General features: G+C 36.0%; 3 protein-coding genes and 1 non-coding gene across 7 annotated transcripts; 1 reads left to right on the top strand and 3 right to left on the bottom strand.

Annotated features, from left to right (window-relative positions):
- Window positions 1-487: 487 nt before the first annotated feature.
- LOC105124964 (uncharacterized) lies at window positions 488-5,535 on the bottom strand. 3 transcript variants are annotated; one of them, XM_011025201.1, is made up of 4 exons: window positions 5,397-5,535; window positions 2,110-2,934; window positions 1,897-2,013; window positions 488-1,807 (listed from the first exon to the last, which is right to left on the bottom strand). In XM_011025201.1, the coding sequence occupies exons 2-4, from the start codon at window positions 2,929-2,931 to the stop codon at window positions 920-922; spliced, it is 1,827 nt and encodes a 608-aa protein (XP_011023503.1). In that variant the 5' UTR covers window positions 2,932-2,934; window positions 5,397-5,535; the 3' UTR covers window positions 488-919. The 3 variants fall into 3 exon arrangements, with proteins under 3 accessions (XP_011023503.1, XP_011023502.1, XP_011023501.1); XM_011025200.1 differs by having other exon boundaries at window positions 2,110-2,972; window positions 5,397-5,534; XM_011025199.1 differs by lacking the exon at window positions 5,397-5,535 and adding an exon at window positions 4,693-4,779.
- Window positions 5,536-6,468: 933 nt separating this feature from the next.
- LOC105124963 (Ribosomal L18p/L5e family protein) lies at window positions 6,469-8,711 on the bottom strand. The gene is made up of 3 exons (XM_011025198.1): window positions 8,623-8,711; window positions 8,152-8,316; window positions 6,469-7,061 (listed from the first exon to the last, which is right to left on the bottom strand). Exons 2-3 carry the CDS (start codon window positions 8,260-8,262, stop codon window positions 6,609-6,611), a joined length of 564 nt encoding a protein of 187 aa, XP_011023500.1. The 5' UTR covers window positions 8,263-8,316; window positions 8,623-8,711; the 3' UTR covers window positions 6,469-6,608.
- Window positions 8,712-8,781: 70 nt separating this feature from the next.
- Window positions 8,782-8,853, top strand: TRNAP-AGG (transfer RNA proline (anticodon AGG)). Its single transcript has one exon. It is a non-coding gene; the product is annotated as a tRNA-Pro (tRNA).
- Window positions 8,854-10,542: 1,689 nt separating this feature from the next.
- On the bottom strand, window positions 10,543-15,496 carry LOC105124962 (uncharacterized). Of its 2 annotated transcripts, none has more exons than XM_011025196.1 (2): window positions 14,974-15,496; window positions 10,543-14,283 (listed from the first exon to the last, which is right to left on the bottom strand). In XM_011025196.1, exon 2 carries the CDS (start codon window positions 14,161-14,163, stop codon window positions 10,795-10,797), a length of 3,369 nt encoding a protein of 1,122 aa, XP_011023498.1. In that variant the 5' UTR covers window positions 14,164-14,283; window positions 14,974-15,496; the 3' UTR covers window positions 10,543-10,794. The 2 variants fall into 2 exon arrangements, with proteins under 2 accessions (XP_011023498.1, XP_011023499.1); XM_011025197.1 differs by lacking the exon at window positions 14,974-15,496 and adding an exon at window positions 14,659-14,932.
- Window positions 15,497-16,342: the final 846 nt, after the last annotated feature.

The raw sequence follows: 16,342 nt of genomic DNA, 5'->3' as shown, positions 1-16,342 counted from the left end.
ATGGACATGGACCAATTCATCGTATAGGCCTACAAATTTGCAGCCCATTCTGTTCTTACATCAATATTATGTGGAGCTTCGAGGCATTCATGGACATGGACCAATTCATCGTATAGGCCTACAAATTTTCCAAGCCCATGCTGTTCTTACATCAATATTATGTGGAGCTTCGAGGGAGTTTTGCATCTTGCAAAATCCACAATTATTAAGAAGAAACATGCTGGGAATTATTTTTTTGGTATTGTATTGTTATGAAGTAAGAATGTGATGGTGCAGCTTTTATTCCTTCAAGCATCAGGCTGGCCGTCATTTATTGATATAAAGAAAAGCGATGGTATACTTACTAGCCAAGCAGCTCTCCTAGGCCATGGCTCAATTAAATCTTAGCAAATTACAACCACCAGTTTGATATGTAGCAGGCCAACAATTACTGGTATGGTGCAAGAATTAGGATAGTTTTAAAGAGCCTATGACGAAATTTAATCAGTCAAGAAACGGGAATTTTAATTTCCAGTGTCAACAAGGACACCGGAGCAGAAATGCTGAGCCTGTTACGTGCATAAACTTGTAACAGTCTTAAAAGCAATATAATCTAATTAACGTACTCGAAAAAAAAAAAAACAGAATCATGCAGCAAGCATAAGATCTGCGCGTTACGTTAGCAATAGGAGACAGATGGGTCAGCAAAGGAGTACCGAAATGAAATTGATGGAGGTGCAGTTTAGGGCTTGGCTCCATGGTACTAGAGTGCCAGGTTATAATCTTACAATGCATCAACAGTTTACGTTGAGCATAATTTATCAACTTGATGAATTTCTCTCATATGCAAGGAATCAGCCTCAACGAGGCAGGTCAGAATCAACATACAGGAAACCTGAAGAAACTTCATCTCCCCTTGGCGGTGCAGGGATCTGCACAGTCAGCGATAAGAAATGGATGGACCAGCAAAGGAGTATCGAGATGAAACTGATGGAGGTGCGGTTTCAGGCTTGGCTCCGTGGTACTGGAGTACCTGGTTATAATTTGATGAGGCATCAGCAGCATTTGTTGAGTATAATCTATCCACTTGATCAGTTGCCCTCCTACGCAAGTGATCAGCCTCAAATAGGCAAGTCTCTCTAGGACCATCAGCATAATAGGAACCTGAAGAAACTTTATCCCTCCTTGGAGGTGGCAGATATGCATCTGCAGATGAAGCACCATAATGGTAAGTATAATATGGATCCCTTGTATATGGGTCCAAAGCAGGGAGAGAAGAACCAGATGCAGTTGTGGTTATCGAAGTAGCAGCTGGCAGCAATTCACGTATACCACCAGGATTGTATGCCTGATTCAAGTAGAAAGGATCGGCCACAACAGCTTCTCTCTGCAAAGGTACCATGTCTCTGTATATAGGGTAAGGCTGTCTAAGAAGGTGCTCTCTTTCCTGGTCTCTCGAGTATGGGCCTAGAGTAGACGACATATGAAGAGAGGGAGCCAAGTTTATTCCCTCTCCTGAAAGGCCATAAGTTCTTCTCTCTCCTGAAAGGCCATAAGTTCGATAATCCTTTTCACTCATAAATAAATCACGTGGAATCTCATCTCTATGTGTAGAGCCCACCTCCCTGTACTCAACCCGTCGATCCCTCACATCAGAGAGCACAGGATAACTTCTAGCATCATAATTGGCTCTAGCAAATGCTTCCCTATCTGAATGGATCCGCAACTCTCTTGCTCCCGCATAAAGTTCTCTATCCTGAACAGTTACAGTTAGTGGAGAGTGGACAGGCGCTCTAACCGGTGGGAATAGTGCACTGAGCTTCCGAACCTGAAAGAAGAGTAGATATAATAAACAACTTCAATGCATGAAGAAAAATAATTCATACCAAACTACCAGATTAACCGACCAATTTTTACCTGCTGAAAAGTTAGTTCTGTTTTAAACTTGTTCTTCTCATTATAGTTGTCCTTTATAGCCTTCTTGAAAACACTCTCATCAATTGGATAGCAGTCCTTGTGAACATCAAAACGCACCTACAATTATAAAACATCAGCAAGCAGATCTTGCAAAGTTGACAAGAAAACAAAAATGTGACTAAAGAGAAGTTGGCCTTATAATTAAAACAAAACCTGAACTGGAAAGGAACCACCAAATGCCCTGGGCTCCAATTTTACTCCACCAGAAGAGGATGCTTCATAGATACCATACATAAGTTTCAGATCAAAATCATACAGGAAAAGCTTAAGTCCAGGTTTCACACCCAATATGAGTTCCTTTTTATTCATTGTGACACCCATGACACGATAGTGGAAGCAATCTGGCTTTGTCTTTGCACTGCACATAAAGATCATACCACCAAGCTTTTCTTTCTTCTTCTCATCCTGTTCATTCTTTTCTTTCCCATCAAGTTTCCCTTTGTTTTTTTCACTCCTTGAGCTTTTATCTGAACAACCAAGCTTTTCTTCCCTCTTCCGGTTCTTTTGACCCTTATTTGACCCAAATAACCTTTCTTGGTTCTTTTGATTCTCTTGGCCCTTCTCAATGTGCTCTTTGTCAGAAACGTTCTTTTCACTTGAATTTAGGTTTGTAGCATCACGGTGCTCATTTTTTCTACTTTCTTCGTTGCTCTGTAAGAGATTCTTCTTTCTGTTTTTTCCTTGAATTTTTGGACTGCTTTTAGCTTTCTTGGACTTCAAAGAATTGCTAGTTGAAGATTTTTTTATAGCTATAGATTTAGCCCTCAATGGTTTGGGGGTTCTTTTTCTGGATGATTGATCTTTAGTTGATGCTTCAGCATGATTTCCATCTTCATTGTTGTTGGTTTCAGACAGTGACTTAGACAATGCTTCTGTAGGATTCTCAGTTTCCCGATTGTTATTATCCATTGACTGCGATTTCATGGAGACTTCAGCCAGATTCTCAGCTTTTGTATTGTTAATCTCTTGTTCCATCACCTGCCAAGCAATCTCGCCTGCCAATCCCAATATTGACCCTGCAGACAAAGTAAGGCAGCCAAGAAGAACGAGATCAATAAATTAATTCAATTAAATTTTCAATTCTTTATATTGTGAATCTAGGCTTTTTAGGAATATGTCACGTAATAAGGAGTAATAGTTTATTTTTGGAACTAGAATATTAATAAGAAGCATGATGCTATTTAGGAATACATCATATGTAGGAATCTTCACACGATTTAGGAGTTACAGTTTACAAGGAACTGGATTATTAATTAGGAGTTTTCTATTATTTATGGTTTTCTTTTCCTATTTAGTTTAGAACTAGTAGGGCTTTAATGATGCCTATAAAAGGAGAACCTATTTTATGTAATTGAAAGACTTATGATAATGGAATAATGAGGGTTTTGGTTTAGTTGAGGGTTGTGGCCTTGAACCACTCTTTCTCCTTTCTGTAAAAGCTATCTTACTTTTCTTCTATTTTCTTTTTGTTGATATAGTAACCTCAGATTACTATTCACAGCTACTCTACGGTATCAAGCCCAATCCCTTCTAAAACAAGCCCCTAACTAATATTGTGGGACACAGATCCAAAGGTGCCTTTACACCTATGATTATAAGAAGTGGAATGAAAGTTGCAATTTGATGAAATTTTAACCATGAAATGCTTTCCTTCCATCTCATACCACCACAATGAGGATCGCAGATGCCATTCCCAATAGTTCATGCTTTAATCATTCCCAATAATACATGAGGTAAAAAAACATGTCCAAGAACAAAAATGGTCATAAACATTAGAGAGTAATTGAGGATGGAATTGTGCATATTAGAGAATAGAACACGTTATATTTGCATAATACATTCAAACTCTGTCCAATTGCAAAAATCCCCTCCCTAACAATATAATAGAAATAGAGAGAAATCACTGAAAGAAGAGAATGTCAGTGTAGAACTGGGGAATTAGAGGAAAAGATGCTTTATAACAGCTTAAAATTAAATCACTAGTTCATTGACAGAAGCAAGTTCAGATCAAAATGTATCATAAATTAAAGGAACTAAAAAGAAATTTTCAAAGCTAGAACATAATTTACTTTCTTGAGTTTTTTTCTTAACAAAAACTTCTATACACTTAGCTGAAATTTAAAAAAAAAAAAATCACAAAAGAAGTTAAGGATCTGCAATTTTGGGCTTCTAACACGAGTTATCCATAAGCGGGTCGCGATTCCAGATAGTTATAAGGATGTCAAGGGTTCCAGTTTTCCTAAATCAGGAATACCCAATTAAGACCCTATTTTATCAAAGATCAAATTCAAGATGGTTGAGTATAACGTGCACATACAATATAACTAGTGATCCAATTCCTACATAGGTTATTTCAGATCTGTACAGTGCATCAAGCACAACAAACAATTAGATGTTGATGTCATATCTAAACTGTTGAAGGATCATGTATAATGAAACGAATCTACATAGGTTGTTTAATAGTAAATGCTGCATCACATTCTCATTCTGTGTACTGTAAAGCACCATGCCCCGTGTAACTTAGAAACCCATGGAAACCTAGCTAAAAAATCATATGATTTTGTTTCTCATCCTCCCTGCCCATTATACTCCTTCAGTTCTTTACCATGCATATGCATACAGGTTGCAGTAATCATATAGGACACACCATTCAAGCCTTCTACAGAAAAAATGAGAACCCATTAAGGAGAACCCATTATAATACACATGATTTAGTTCATTAACAGTTTTAAAATCCTTCGTAAACAATCGATGAATGTAACCAAGCAATGCATCAAGTCCTAGGTTCTTCACCCATATACCATCCTCCTCTTGCATGCTTAGTTATACCTTCAAACGCTCAAAGACCAAATATTTTGCGCTTGCAACAAAACTGTAAATTCAACAATACTACCATTAAACTACGTTAATTCTCAAATCAAAGTAACAATTTGACACCAAACAAAACACTCCAAACCACTGATTCTTAACTATAGATATTCACAACCCTTTCTTTTCCAGAGAAAAACATGAAAACCGCAATGCATTTAAACTATCCTAAAACCGATAGCCACTAATTCCCGATACATCTTCATAAACCTAATGCCAAGTTTCTACCACATGGATTCTCACTTACCATAAAAAAAATCAACCCGGATAAAAAGAGACAAAAAATCCTAACTTTCCTAATCAAGCAGCAAAAAACCTAATCCAGATAAAACATATTCTAGTCAAGCAAACAATTTACACAATGAAAACACAAACTTCCTTGATCTTCCAATTCAAATAGCACCAAACACAGAACGATCAATTGAAACCAATAAAAAATATGCACAAAAAATTGAATTAAACACACAGAACTCAAAAATCAACAAAACCCATTATTTTTTCTCTCTTAAACGTAATAACCGAGTTCAATCATAAGAAAAACGTAATTCAATAACTAAAGTTCGAAACTTTACCTTAATTTCTTTCAATTTCTCTGCGTTTTATCAACAAGCAGAAAGTGGGTATGTGTAAAATCAATGTAGTTCCATAATTTAAGAGAGAGTTGCGGGGCGGTTTTCTTTTTTTATTTCAATTATAAAATAAGTTGTTGCTATTAATAGTAATGGCAAATGAGGGCGAAATAGATTATTTTTGTGTTTTTTTTTAAATATATATTATTTTTTATTTGAAATTATTTATTTGTATTTTTTATTTTTATTAAAAATAAAATAATAATATTTTTTTAAAGGTTTATAGTAATGATTATTTTAAAAAATTACTTAAAATATATTAAAATAATATTTTTTAATTTTAATTTTTAATATTAGTCGATTAAAATAATTTAAAAATATAAAAAATTAATTTTTTTTAAAAAAAACTTAATTTCTTACAAACACTACCCTGGACAACAGATTTGGCGTCCAAAGCTTAAACTCCACCGTTTTGGATAGAGTGTTCAACTATTTAAGTAATTTCCTTCGTTTACTAATTTAATTTGGGAGTACAAACTAGTCAAGGTAGACTATGCATTATGAATATATTACTCAATAATTTGATAATTTATTATTATTATTATTTTTAAAAAAAAATTAAGAGCAATAGCTTTAAACTTAGCAATGCAATCTCATAGTAAGATCCAAGCCAAGAATCGATTCCACGAACCATAGCCAATGCATCAATCCAAACTATAATTTCTTTAAAAAACATTCTAAAACCACGTTTCAATGCTTTTTTAAAAAAAAAAAAAACTAAAAACAACATTTAACACCTTACATGCTGGTTTCCCGATCGACCTGCCATGGACAGATTTTATAATATGGTAACGAGTACAAATTTTTGTTTTGGTATGATGTAGAAGCATAAATAAGAACATAAACGAGTTAAATCATCAGTTGGTAAGAAGCTCTAAGCCAAAAAAAAGAAAAAAAGAAAGAAGAAAAATAAGACCAGCAGATCACAAAATTACACTGATAAGCTGGATGCGGATCATTGCCATTTTTGTTGTATGATCAACTGCCTGCTTCAAAGTTTCATAGAGATAAGCACTTTGTCAAGAGCAGCACATTCACTTCTTTCAATTCTCAGTGCCAAAACTTATGGTGATCATATCCTTTATATTCACGAAGTTACAAACACCATTTTCCAACAGTTCAATACGAGAAATATCAAAAACAGGTGTGACTTGTTCAGTCAAGATAAACTTTAACATCAATCCCATTATCAATGAGAGACTGAACCACTGCTCTTATCTTTCCTTCAAACTTGTCCCTTTCCCTAGGAGTATAAGAGGCAGTATATACATCAGCTTCTCTTGCTCTATCAGCTAAGATTTTCCCAACGGATAAACATGCAGGAATGTCTGAGCGGGACTTGAGCACAGCTTTAATGTCTTTAGAGTTGGTACCAGCAACTGCTACCTGCTTGCTGGTCACTCTATGAGTGAGCGATGCTGAAACAAAACGCTTTGAAATAAAAACATCGAGTGTAAATGGCTCCATGTATGCTACAGTCCGCTGTTTAAATGATAAATGCTTGTTTGGGTTCTTTGACTTTTTCCCTTTCTGGTACGTGTATGGCCTGCTGTTATCATCATCAAGGAAATCTTCCACCCCAAAAAAGCTTCTGGGTGCACAATGAGCCTGCAAGGAAGCAATATTAGGAAGGAGTTTTCCTAACTGAAAGAACACAAAGTACAAATATCGTGAATTCTTTCCCACATGAGACATCTAAACAATTGTCTCCCTTCCGGTCTACCAATGTGGGAAGCAAGTATTATTGTTCTTCAAGTCGCAAAGAACTTCCAAACACATATTGCTTGGAAATTTTAGCACATACAAAGGGGGAGAGAAAAAGAAATAGATCCATATGAAACCTTACCCCTATTCATCGCCATATGAAAACTCAATCTATTCAATCCTTGGCAATAGATGACTCGTAGTGTAAAACTTTTGACTTCTTTTCATCCACAAATTTAATTAAATGATATATGAACATACAGATACTGTACTTGTCACAAAAACTTCTTATTCTGGATCATGCCCTGTGGTCACACCACCAGTAGTAGAAGTATATTATGAGTATTACTAATTATACTCAAGAACCAAATTAACTGTCTCTACTCTCCCACGAGAAAACCAGAACTCAGTGAACAACACCTATGGCATCTCTGCTGCATCATTTTCCAATCCTAACATGCAATAAGCAGCGACAACAAAGTGAATGAGAATGATGCAATTAAAACCCAACACCCTTGGTTTCTCCAATGATTGCAGTTCTCACAAAAACCTTTATCCTTTACATAAACTCATCGCATATTTGTTGTCGGTCACTTGACGGAATACCAAACCGTGCAATTTCCTCACTCCAAATGCACCGCAATTACCATGATAAATCAAATGGATGGCCCTGAAGGGGATTGGAATTAGGTTTTAAATTTAAATTCAACCCTTCAACAGGCTAAGAACCTTAGTCTGTAAACCACTCACTCCACCAACACCAAGATGATCACTACTATAACTTCTGATTTTGAAAATTACAGAAGGAACAATAGGCAATACAAATAAAGCAAATTGAAAGACTAGTGTTTCTTTTTCTAGTCCCTTCAAATGCAGATAGTTCATCATTACATTAATCCACAGTGATTGATAAATAACCAAATATTTACACAAATCCATCAGATTAACCGAACGGGTATCTATACAAACACAAGATTTACAACAAATAACATACCTGTCCATTGTGGAATCCAGTAATAGGCACATACAACCCAGGCCTTAACTTATCTCCTCCATTTACAAAAAACCTCTTGTTCAAAACCTTTCCAAAAACTTGCTTCAACATGTTCCACTCACACCCAACAAAACTTACTCAGCTATTCACTAGCTCTATATTCACCTGTTAACCAAAACAAAATGAACCATGGATTAACTAAAACAACACTAAACGGAAAAGCATGAATCAAGCACATAAGCAACGAAACAACTAGTTGAACATGTTTATATATCAAAGAGAGATAAAAGGGAAGTGTAGATTCTCTTATTTAGTAGGCATTTTATCTAACAGTTGGAGTGCAAAAAAACAATGAGCAAAACAAGAGCGAAGTTAATAGAAAGGGATTGTTTCAAGAGAAAGGAGCATCGTAGAAAGCAAATGCTGAATATAAACGTGTATGAACCATCAAGAAAAATGAGAGAGACAAACCTGGATAGTCAGGAAGGCCAGAAAATTCCTCCACAAAGAGAGCGAGAGAAAACTTATATCACCGGGTATCTATCGATTGGTTTAGTAGGAGAATGGACGGTCGATTAACTGTCAAGTGTATCATTATGTATATTAATATTTGTGAAAGATGAGCCGAATGGGCATTTGGTCTAGTGGTATGATTCTCGCTTAGGGTGCGAGAGGTCCCGAGTTCAATTCTCGGAATGCCCCTTTCTTTTTGTTTTGTGTGCTTAATTTAGCCATAAGGGTTCCTAGGTCAAATTTTTGGGATAATATTAGTGAGATCACCTTGTTGATGCAAACTTAATCACAGGTTATTTCAGCTCAAATTGTGGATTTGACTCAGTTTAAGGTTTGGATATTAGTTTGTATGTTGTGGTATTATTTCAGTTTTTTTTAATTAAAACAATGTTTTTTAAACAAAATTTTTAAAAAAAATATATAAAATTAATTTGATCAAGTTAATCTAGATTTGATCAGAACTATCTCTAAATTGATTTGCAATAAAATTCAACCCATCTCATAGTTAGATTATTAAATTAGATCAAGTTCTGAAATTAACTAATTATGATTCAAAGTATTATTCTCCTTCTCTCTCATGTTTTTTATCAAAATAAAATTCTTTTACACAAAATCAGCTTTTCTTTAAAAGCTTTTATCCATGTTATTCATTTTTTCATGCATATATTTTTTTCATGTTATTCATTTTTTCATGCATATATTTAAAAAAAAAAATTGTTGTAATGCTTTTGTAACTCAAACATTGTATTATTCCAACTCCCACACATGTCAACAGCCATAATTTATTTAGATATGAGGAGTTTACATGTCAACTTTACACTTAGACCGAATTAAAAGTTTATTTAATGGTAAAAAAAAAATATGTAGACAATGTTAGATTTTTAATTGATAATAAAAATCTAAATTACACATTGAAAACATGATAAATGGTTGAATAAAGTTAATGAAAGATTATATGTATAAAAAATGATAAAAATATGTTATTAATGGGTCAAATAAAAACTACATCAATGTGTCAAGATATGGACATTGATAAAGAGATATAATATCGTATATGCTATTCATAATATTTATTTAATTACCCGTTAGCTTGTTTTGCAAGCAAAAATTAAAATTTGGATGGAAAACAAAATAATTTACTAGCATGGTTCCTTTGCTTTTTATTTGTTCAATGTCGCACCATGTTGTAGGGCATTTGGATGACTTGGTTCTAAATCCAACCATAATGGAGTTGGCTTAATGCGTGCCATTTGACTTAGCAGGTGCCATGTGACCAAGAAGTTCAATCATGACTCGATCACCTCATTCAAACCCTAATCTGGCTCCAAAATAAATTTTAAGACACTTTCGTTTCAGACTTGTGCTTAAACTCGATTAAGCTTAAGCGCAAAACAACCAAGTATCAATGGAAGAAATCAGAAAACAAAAGGAGTTCGGCAACATCATATTGGATTGGCCCCCTCTAACCAGTTTAACCCATTAAATGCATAGTTAGGAGCATGACAGGACCATAATGAACTAACCCGATTTAGCCAATTGTCTCTTAAGTTTCCCTTTGCTTCCTTTCCCCTCGGTTAGGCTGAAGTTTGTGACTAAACTACAGAGCCACAAAAGAACATGGGACCAAAATAATAAATTCATCCGAAGGAAAGCCAGATCAAAGTTCCACTGATAAATCAGTGATGCCAGCAACCCACATGGAAAGGAGAAAACAAGTCAGGAACATTTTGCAGTTGGAAGCAACAGAATCAAATCGAGAAAATAGACTTCAGGATTATAACATCAAACAAGTTCAATTTGCAATTATACAGAATGAACACTTGTCATGCATTTCTAATCATATTCTTCGAAGCTTCAAAATACAACAAGAATTTAAAGGAAACAAAACGTATATAGCCTAATATGCAACACTATTTCATTAGCATTCATCAAAGAGGCTACAAGCCTCCAACAAATCTGGAAACAACAAAAAACAACAGTTAAGATGATTGGTTCCAGACATAAAACTGAAGAGAGCATCGTTCATCAAGTTCCAACTAACTTCCCAATGTTTCCCGCAGGAAGTAATTGGGTAGCAATTCTGTACACGAAGGATTAAAAAGGATGCTCTAACATGCACCGCTTGCCAATTCAATCTACCAAAACTACAGGATTAGTAATAATTGATGAAGGATCAATCTCCCAATAGCTTCTTTCGCACCTATCTTTCTTTCCAGTGTGCTTGAAAGCAGAACACTGATGTGAAAATCTACTAAACTCGCCACGTGGTATATCCAGAACCCTGGTAATTGATCTTTGGATTCTAGGAGCCCAGTAAAAATGTTTATTTCTATTAGCAGATTCATGTAGTTTAGCACGAATCAAAACTACAACTTTCACACTGCACTCATTATCTTCCAGCACTTCAACAATGTCAGATTCTCCATCAGAGCTATTCCAGGTCTTATACAGTGCCCATATCTCACCTTTTCTGGGGTGAATTTCATACCTGCTGTTACCAATGGATTGTGCTTTCAACAGATGAGAAAATTTGGAAGCAGAGAGCACCTTGTTTTTACCATTTTTAACTTTAAATGTCCCACAACAAACATGCCTCGTTGCATCTTTTGGAGGCCAGCACACTTCAAGCATTGCCACGTGCAATCTGAAATTAGGGGTAGAATCAATCACCTTGATTTGACCATAATTCCTGGGCAGCCCATCCTCATTGCTGTAAAGTGCCCATATTTGATCAAGCTGAAATTTATCCTCTGACTTTTCCCTCTCAAAATTATAGCACTGTACTTCTAGTTCTACAACTTTACGACCTGGAGATATAGGGCTTAAAATGAGACCAATTGAACCACCATCCTTCACAAACATCTTGTCATCAGGTTTACTCAACAAACTTGGTTTCCCATTGCTTATATCATTGTTAGCTGCAGTATTCTCTTCAGTATCCTGATTAGCATTAACTTGACTATTTCTCTTGCTTAAATCCCTGGGAGATCTTCTAGGTGTCAAGGCATCAGCTGCAAGTTCACTCTTATCCTGTTTCCTAGGGGTTTCAGTCCTCTCTTTAGCTGGAGATGAAATATCGATTCTTCCAGACTGGGCAAGGTTGCCAGGGTTTATGACTTTCCTACTGTCCTTGTTTGCAAATAGACCTGCAACAGCTACATTTCCGTCTATAGAAGATTTTCCAAAGATTGAGCTCCCTCTTTCTGGCCCTGTCTCATTTTTCTTAGGCGTGCAGATCTTCTTGTTTGTGGATTTCAGTTCACCTTTGGGAGATTGAGACCAAGAATTAGTTGATTGACTATCCACATTTTCCTTTTCTGTCTTAGTATCAATGGGATCACCAAGGTCATCAAGATTACTAGGCAGAGAAGCAGGATCAAGTTCAAAAGACCCAGCAGGGACACCCTCTCCTTCCTTGCCAGACATTCTAAATGAAGGGATTCGGTGTGAAAACTTGTACAGCTCAGTTGGTGGAATGCAAAATTGGATAACCCCATCATGAGCAGCTCGCTGAAAAATGCTGACAAATCCTTTCACTTTATGCAAATAAGCAACCCCAATGCCAAAGTTTTCATCAAAATCTGATAGGACCTCCACAAATTCAAACATGTAAGGTGGTCTATGTTTTTCTGGTTCAGAACTCCATTTCATTTCCCAACCCTTGAAGAGCGCCCAGATTTCCCCTTTTTTAGGATATATCAAATAACTGCCTCTGCTACTGCCATTTATACAGCACACCTGATGAGAGAACATAGCACGATCTGCAGTTCTTTGAGAGCCCCCCCTTACAAACTTACCACATGCAACAGGCAAATCCTTGTCAGACCAGTCTTTCTCATGCGCGACATCTGAGCTAGCTTCCAGCCAAGTTATCTGCAGCTTGAAACCAGGTGAGAGAACTTTCTTGACCCGAGCATAAAATCTTGGCATGCCATCTGTTGTATCATAAATAGCCCACACTTGATTAACAGCAAAACAGCTTTCTTCCTTGTCATTCTCAAAATTACTGAAATCTGGATCAGGGATCTCTAGGGTCTCTGATAATAGTGGTTCATTTGAAAACACATTAGACTTGTCATCAACTTTGGGCATTCCATCTTTATTATCTGATTGTGTGTCTGCTTTCTCCACCATGGATGGTTCCTCCCCCTTCATCTCATAAACTTCAGTTCTCCTTTCCTTATTTGACAAACTTTCTTCCAGAGTTGCACTTGCCTTTTGCTTGGTCTCTTTCTTATTTCTATCCACTGCAGCAGCAGCAGAAGCAGCTGAAAGATGCTCTTTATTGTGCATCATCTCCTCTTTAGTGGCACTAGAGGATCTACTCACCCTTGGTCGTTTTGGTGAGGAGACAACAAAATCATCATCATCAATTAATTTTTCCTTGTAAGAAACATTCTGCTTTTGCCTTGAAGATCTCCTAGGTTGATTACCTCCACAGGATCCTGAATTCTGTCCAGAAATAGTACTGCAATTTTCTTGAACAACCACATCTTTATCACTGCTTCCTGTTTCAAAACTCTCACTAGATTCTGCTTGAGACTGTTTTCCTCTCTTCCTGCTTGCAACTTTTGAACTTCCCAAATCTTTGGGTTTGGTAGGAACACCTTTCCCTGCTTGTACTCCCACATTCACATACCCGTTGGCTTTCTGTGGTGGTTTAGAACCACTACAATTTTTCATGTTATTTCCTGCTTTCACCTCATTCAGTTTAGAACTCCCACCAACGTCAACTGGTCTAAACCTGTCTGGAAAACTAGCACCAGAAGGGTTTCCACTGTTACTTTGTGGAGCAACTTTAGAAGGCCCTTGATTTGGAACTCCATTCTGATTGGGGAACTGACTCCAGGGTGATCCACATGGCACACCATGGATATACAAATTGACAGCAATGAAAGAATTCTGGCAATTTTGACAGCGCAATGTTTTATTCTGAAGCTCTTTGAAGTACTGGTACCTCATATTACACGAGGAACAGCATGTCCAGAATGTTGGCCGCTGTGGAGCACTAGAAGACTTGTTAGCCTCGTGCTGCTTCTTGCTAATGGAATTCCAATTTGTCTTATGGGATGTTGGCTTTGGTGCAGCAGGTCTCAATGAACCTCTACACTTCATATCATACAAAGAACGCTTGGCTGGATCTGTAAGCACCCTATTAGCTTCACCAATCAGCTTGAAAGCTGCCTCTGCACCAGCAAACTTGTTCTTGTCAGGATGAAGCGTAAGCGCAAACTTTCTGTATTGCTTCTTGATGACTGCCTCATCAGACAAGCGCTCGATCTGGAGAATTCCATACCAATCCATATCTGACCCATTTAATTTGTTTTGTGCAGAGCAATGAACCTCACAGACTGCCAACATTTGGGAAATATTATCTAGTTCAGGGTAGAGTTGCCGCGCCTTCAATGCAATCTTCCTTGCCCCTTCAAAATCACCATTTTGCATTTTCCTATCTGCAATATCCTTTGCTCTGATGGCCTCATCTTTGTTGCATTCCATGGTTGGTTGAAATCCAAGACCAGTAACTCAGACGCACTTGCTAATGTCACACACAGAAAAACTAGGCAACAGTTTTTGCCCTGTCTTGCCAACCTCCAGCCATCATCCAAAATCTTCGAGCTGCATTAATACAGGCTAGACATATTTAGTCCAAATTTCCCACCAGATCCACGTCCAGTAAGAACAAATTAAATGTACTCTGACAACAGAGAATAATCACTTAACATTTGAATAACCACCAAAATGCTCTACAAATTACAATCAAACATAAATAGAAAGCACCAGAATCCCTCCACAAATAAAAACAGCAATCTAACTGACCCCAGGAGATTAAACAATAGAATTCAAAACCTGAAACCCACATCAAGATATAACAAAATTAATCAAAAGCATTCGCCCATTCCCCAAAAAAAAAATACAGCACAGTCCATTTCAAGGCCTTCTAAACAGAAAACTTAAAAACGCACAGAAAAAAGAAAGGAAGAAAGAACATACCAGAATCATATTTCAGTTCACCAAGCATAAACTCTCTTCAAGCTAGATTCTAAATCTAAAAACTCTCTTGCCCACAAACTAGAAATGAAAATCCAATAAACATTGAATAAAGTGTTAAAGCGTTAGCCAAAGAAATTCAAAAGCACCTAACAAGCTTATTGAACCAAAACAAAACCCTAAATATACATTCAAAACCCTGAAAAACGCTCATTTCATGAACAACCACGATTACATGAACAGACTTAACACAAAACCCAAAACACTGAAAACCATCAAAATCACACCAAAACAACAAATGATCCAAGGGGTACATACCTTACAAACCAAAACCCAGTAGCATGCATGCAAAAAAGCCCAGAAAACCGAAAACCAGCTTTCAAAACCGAGCCAAAACCCTAGAAAGGTAACAAAAAATAGATTCTTGGAAGAGTAAGAGAAGGAGGGGTGGAACAGGAAGAGAGACGTTGAGCAAGAAGGCGGAAAACATACAGGGGGGAAATTGAAGAAAAGAACTCACTTAATATGTGAGGGTATTTTGAATTTTTTGAGAAATAGAGAGGGAAAAGACAGCGGGAAGAGGGTGAAAATTTTGGGGGGAGAAGGGGAGGGAAGGGAGAGAGGAAGGAAAGAGAGGGGGTGAGAAGTTACAGGTAGAGGCCCCTCTGCTTTTGTGAAATTTTTGGTTGCCCCCAATTATCTCTTGTATTTGGCAGTCCTAGCAAAAAAATTTATTACTTTAGCACCATTTTTTTTAGTGATGTTTTGAGTGCGCATGGAAGTGTCTAGATTTTCAGGGGGAGGAAGCGTTTTCATGGAGATTTGTGGAAGGCAAGGAGGCTAAACCCTAGTTAGAGGGTATTCATGAGTTGGGTCTATGTTTTGATTTCATCCAATTTTAAATGGGCTTGGCCTAAATTTTATAGAAATTAGGGCAAGATCCATTTTAAGATCTTATCTTGATTTTATTAAAAAAATATTTTAATTTAGATGATTTACTTGTTTAATAGCTGCACTTCGTTAATTTGGATAAAAAAAAATTAAATATTCAAGCCATTATTAAACTCAATTTAATAGATTAATCTTGATATTTTTAACTTAGGTAATTTTTTACCTAGTTTAATTTTAAAATTAATTATTTAAAAGTTATATTAACAAAACATAGTTGGCCTAGTGGATTGAGAAAAACTTGGATAACTGGTAAAAACATGATTTAATATTTTAAAAAATTAAGATAGTATTTTTTTAATAATATCAAGATGACAAATTAAAATAATATTTTTTTAATAATACCAAGATGATGATGTATTACAATTACCTAGGCTTCATGATTTCATGTGTCAAACTCGTGACACAGATCATGGACTATATTGGATTTAACAATTTTATTTTTTAACTATTTTTTACATAAATATATGGCAATAAGAAATGACATTGATAATTGATAAACACAAGCACTAATCAAATACTAGGATATTTGTTTGAGATTACAATAACCTTATAAAAAATAAACTAAAATGAATTATAAAAATCAATTCAAATTAATTAAATGTTGAAGAATAAAATTTTAAAAAAATAATTTAATCAAAACAAATGTTGAAGAATAAAATTAAAAAAAAATAATTTAATCAAAATATATAAAAAGATCAAAATTAACTCGTGTTAACATTTGAAACTCATGATGAGG

The sequence above is a fragment of the Populus euphratica genome, unplaced genomic scaffold (assembly GCF_000495115.2).
Source record: "Populus euphratica unplaced genomic scaffold, PopEup_1.0 scaffold28.1, whole genome shotgun sequence".
In the NCBI taxonomy this organism is placed as follows: Eukaryota; Viridiplantae; Streptophyta; class Magnoliopsida; order Malpighiales; family Salicaceae; genus Populus; species Populus euphratica.
Note: the sequence above shows the minus strand (reverse complement) of the source record. Positions and strands in the feature narration are given on the sequence as shown.

Coding starts and splice junctions, on each gene's coding strand:
- LOC105124963 (XM_011025198.1), bottom strand. CDS start 8,262: ATGTTGAAGCAAGTTTTTGGAAAGGTTTTGAACAAGAGGTTTTTTGTA. Junction 7,062..8,151: donor CTGGATTCCACAATGGACAG/GTATGTTATTTG, acceptor GCTTCCTTGCAG/GCTCATTGTGCACCCAGAAG.
- LOC105124964 (XM_011025199.1), bottom strand. CDS start 4,773: ATGCAAGAGGAGGATGGTATATGGGTGAAGAACCTAGGACTTGATGCA. Junction 2,014..2,109: donor GTGGTTCCTTTCCAGTTCAG/GTTTTGTTTTAA, acceptor TTATAATTGTAG/GTGCGTTTTGATGTTCACAA. Junction 1,808..1,896: donor CAGAACTAACTTTTCAGCAG/GTAAAAATTGGT, acceptor CTCTTCTTTCAG/GTTCGGAAGCTCAGTGCACT.
- LOC105124962 (XM_011025196.1), bottom strand. CDS start 14,163: ATGGAATGCAACAAAGATGAGGCCATCAGAGCAAAGGATATTGCAGAT.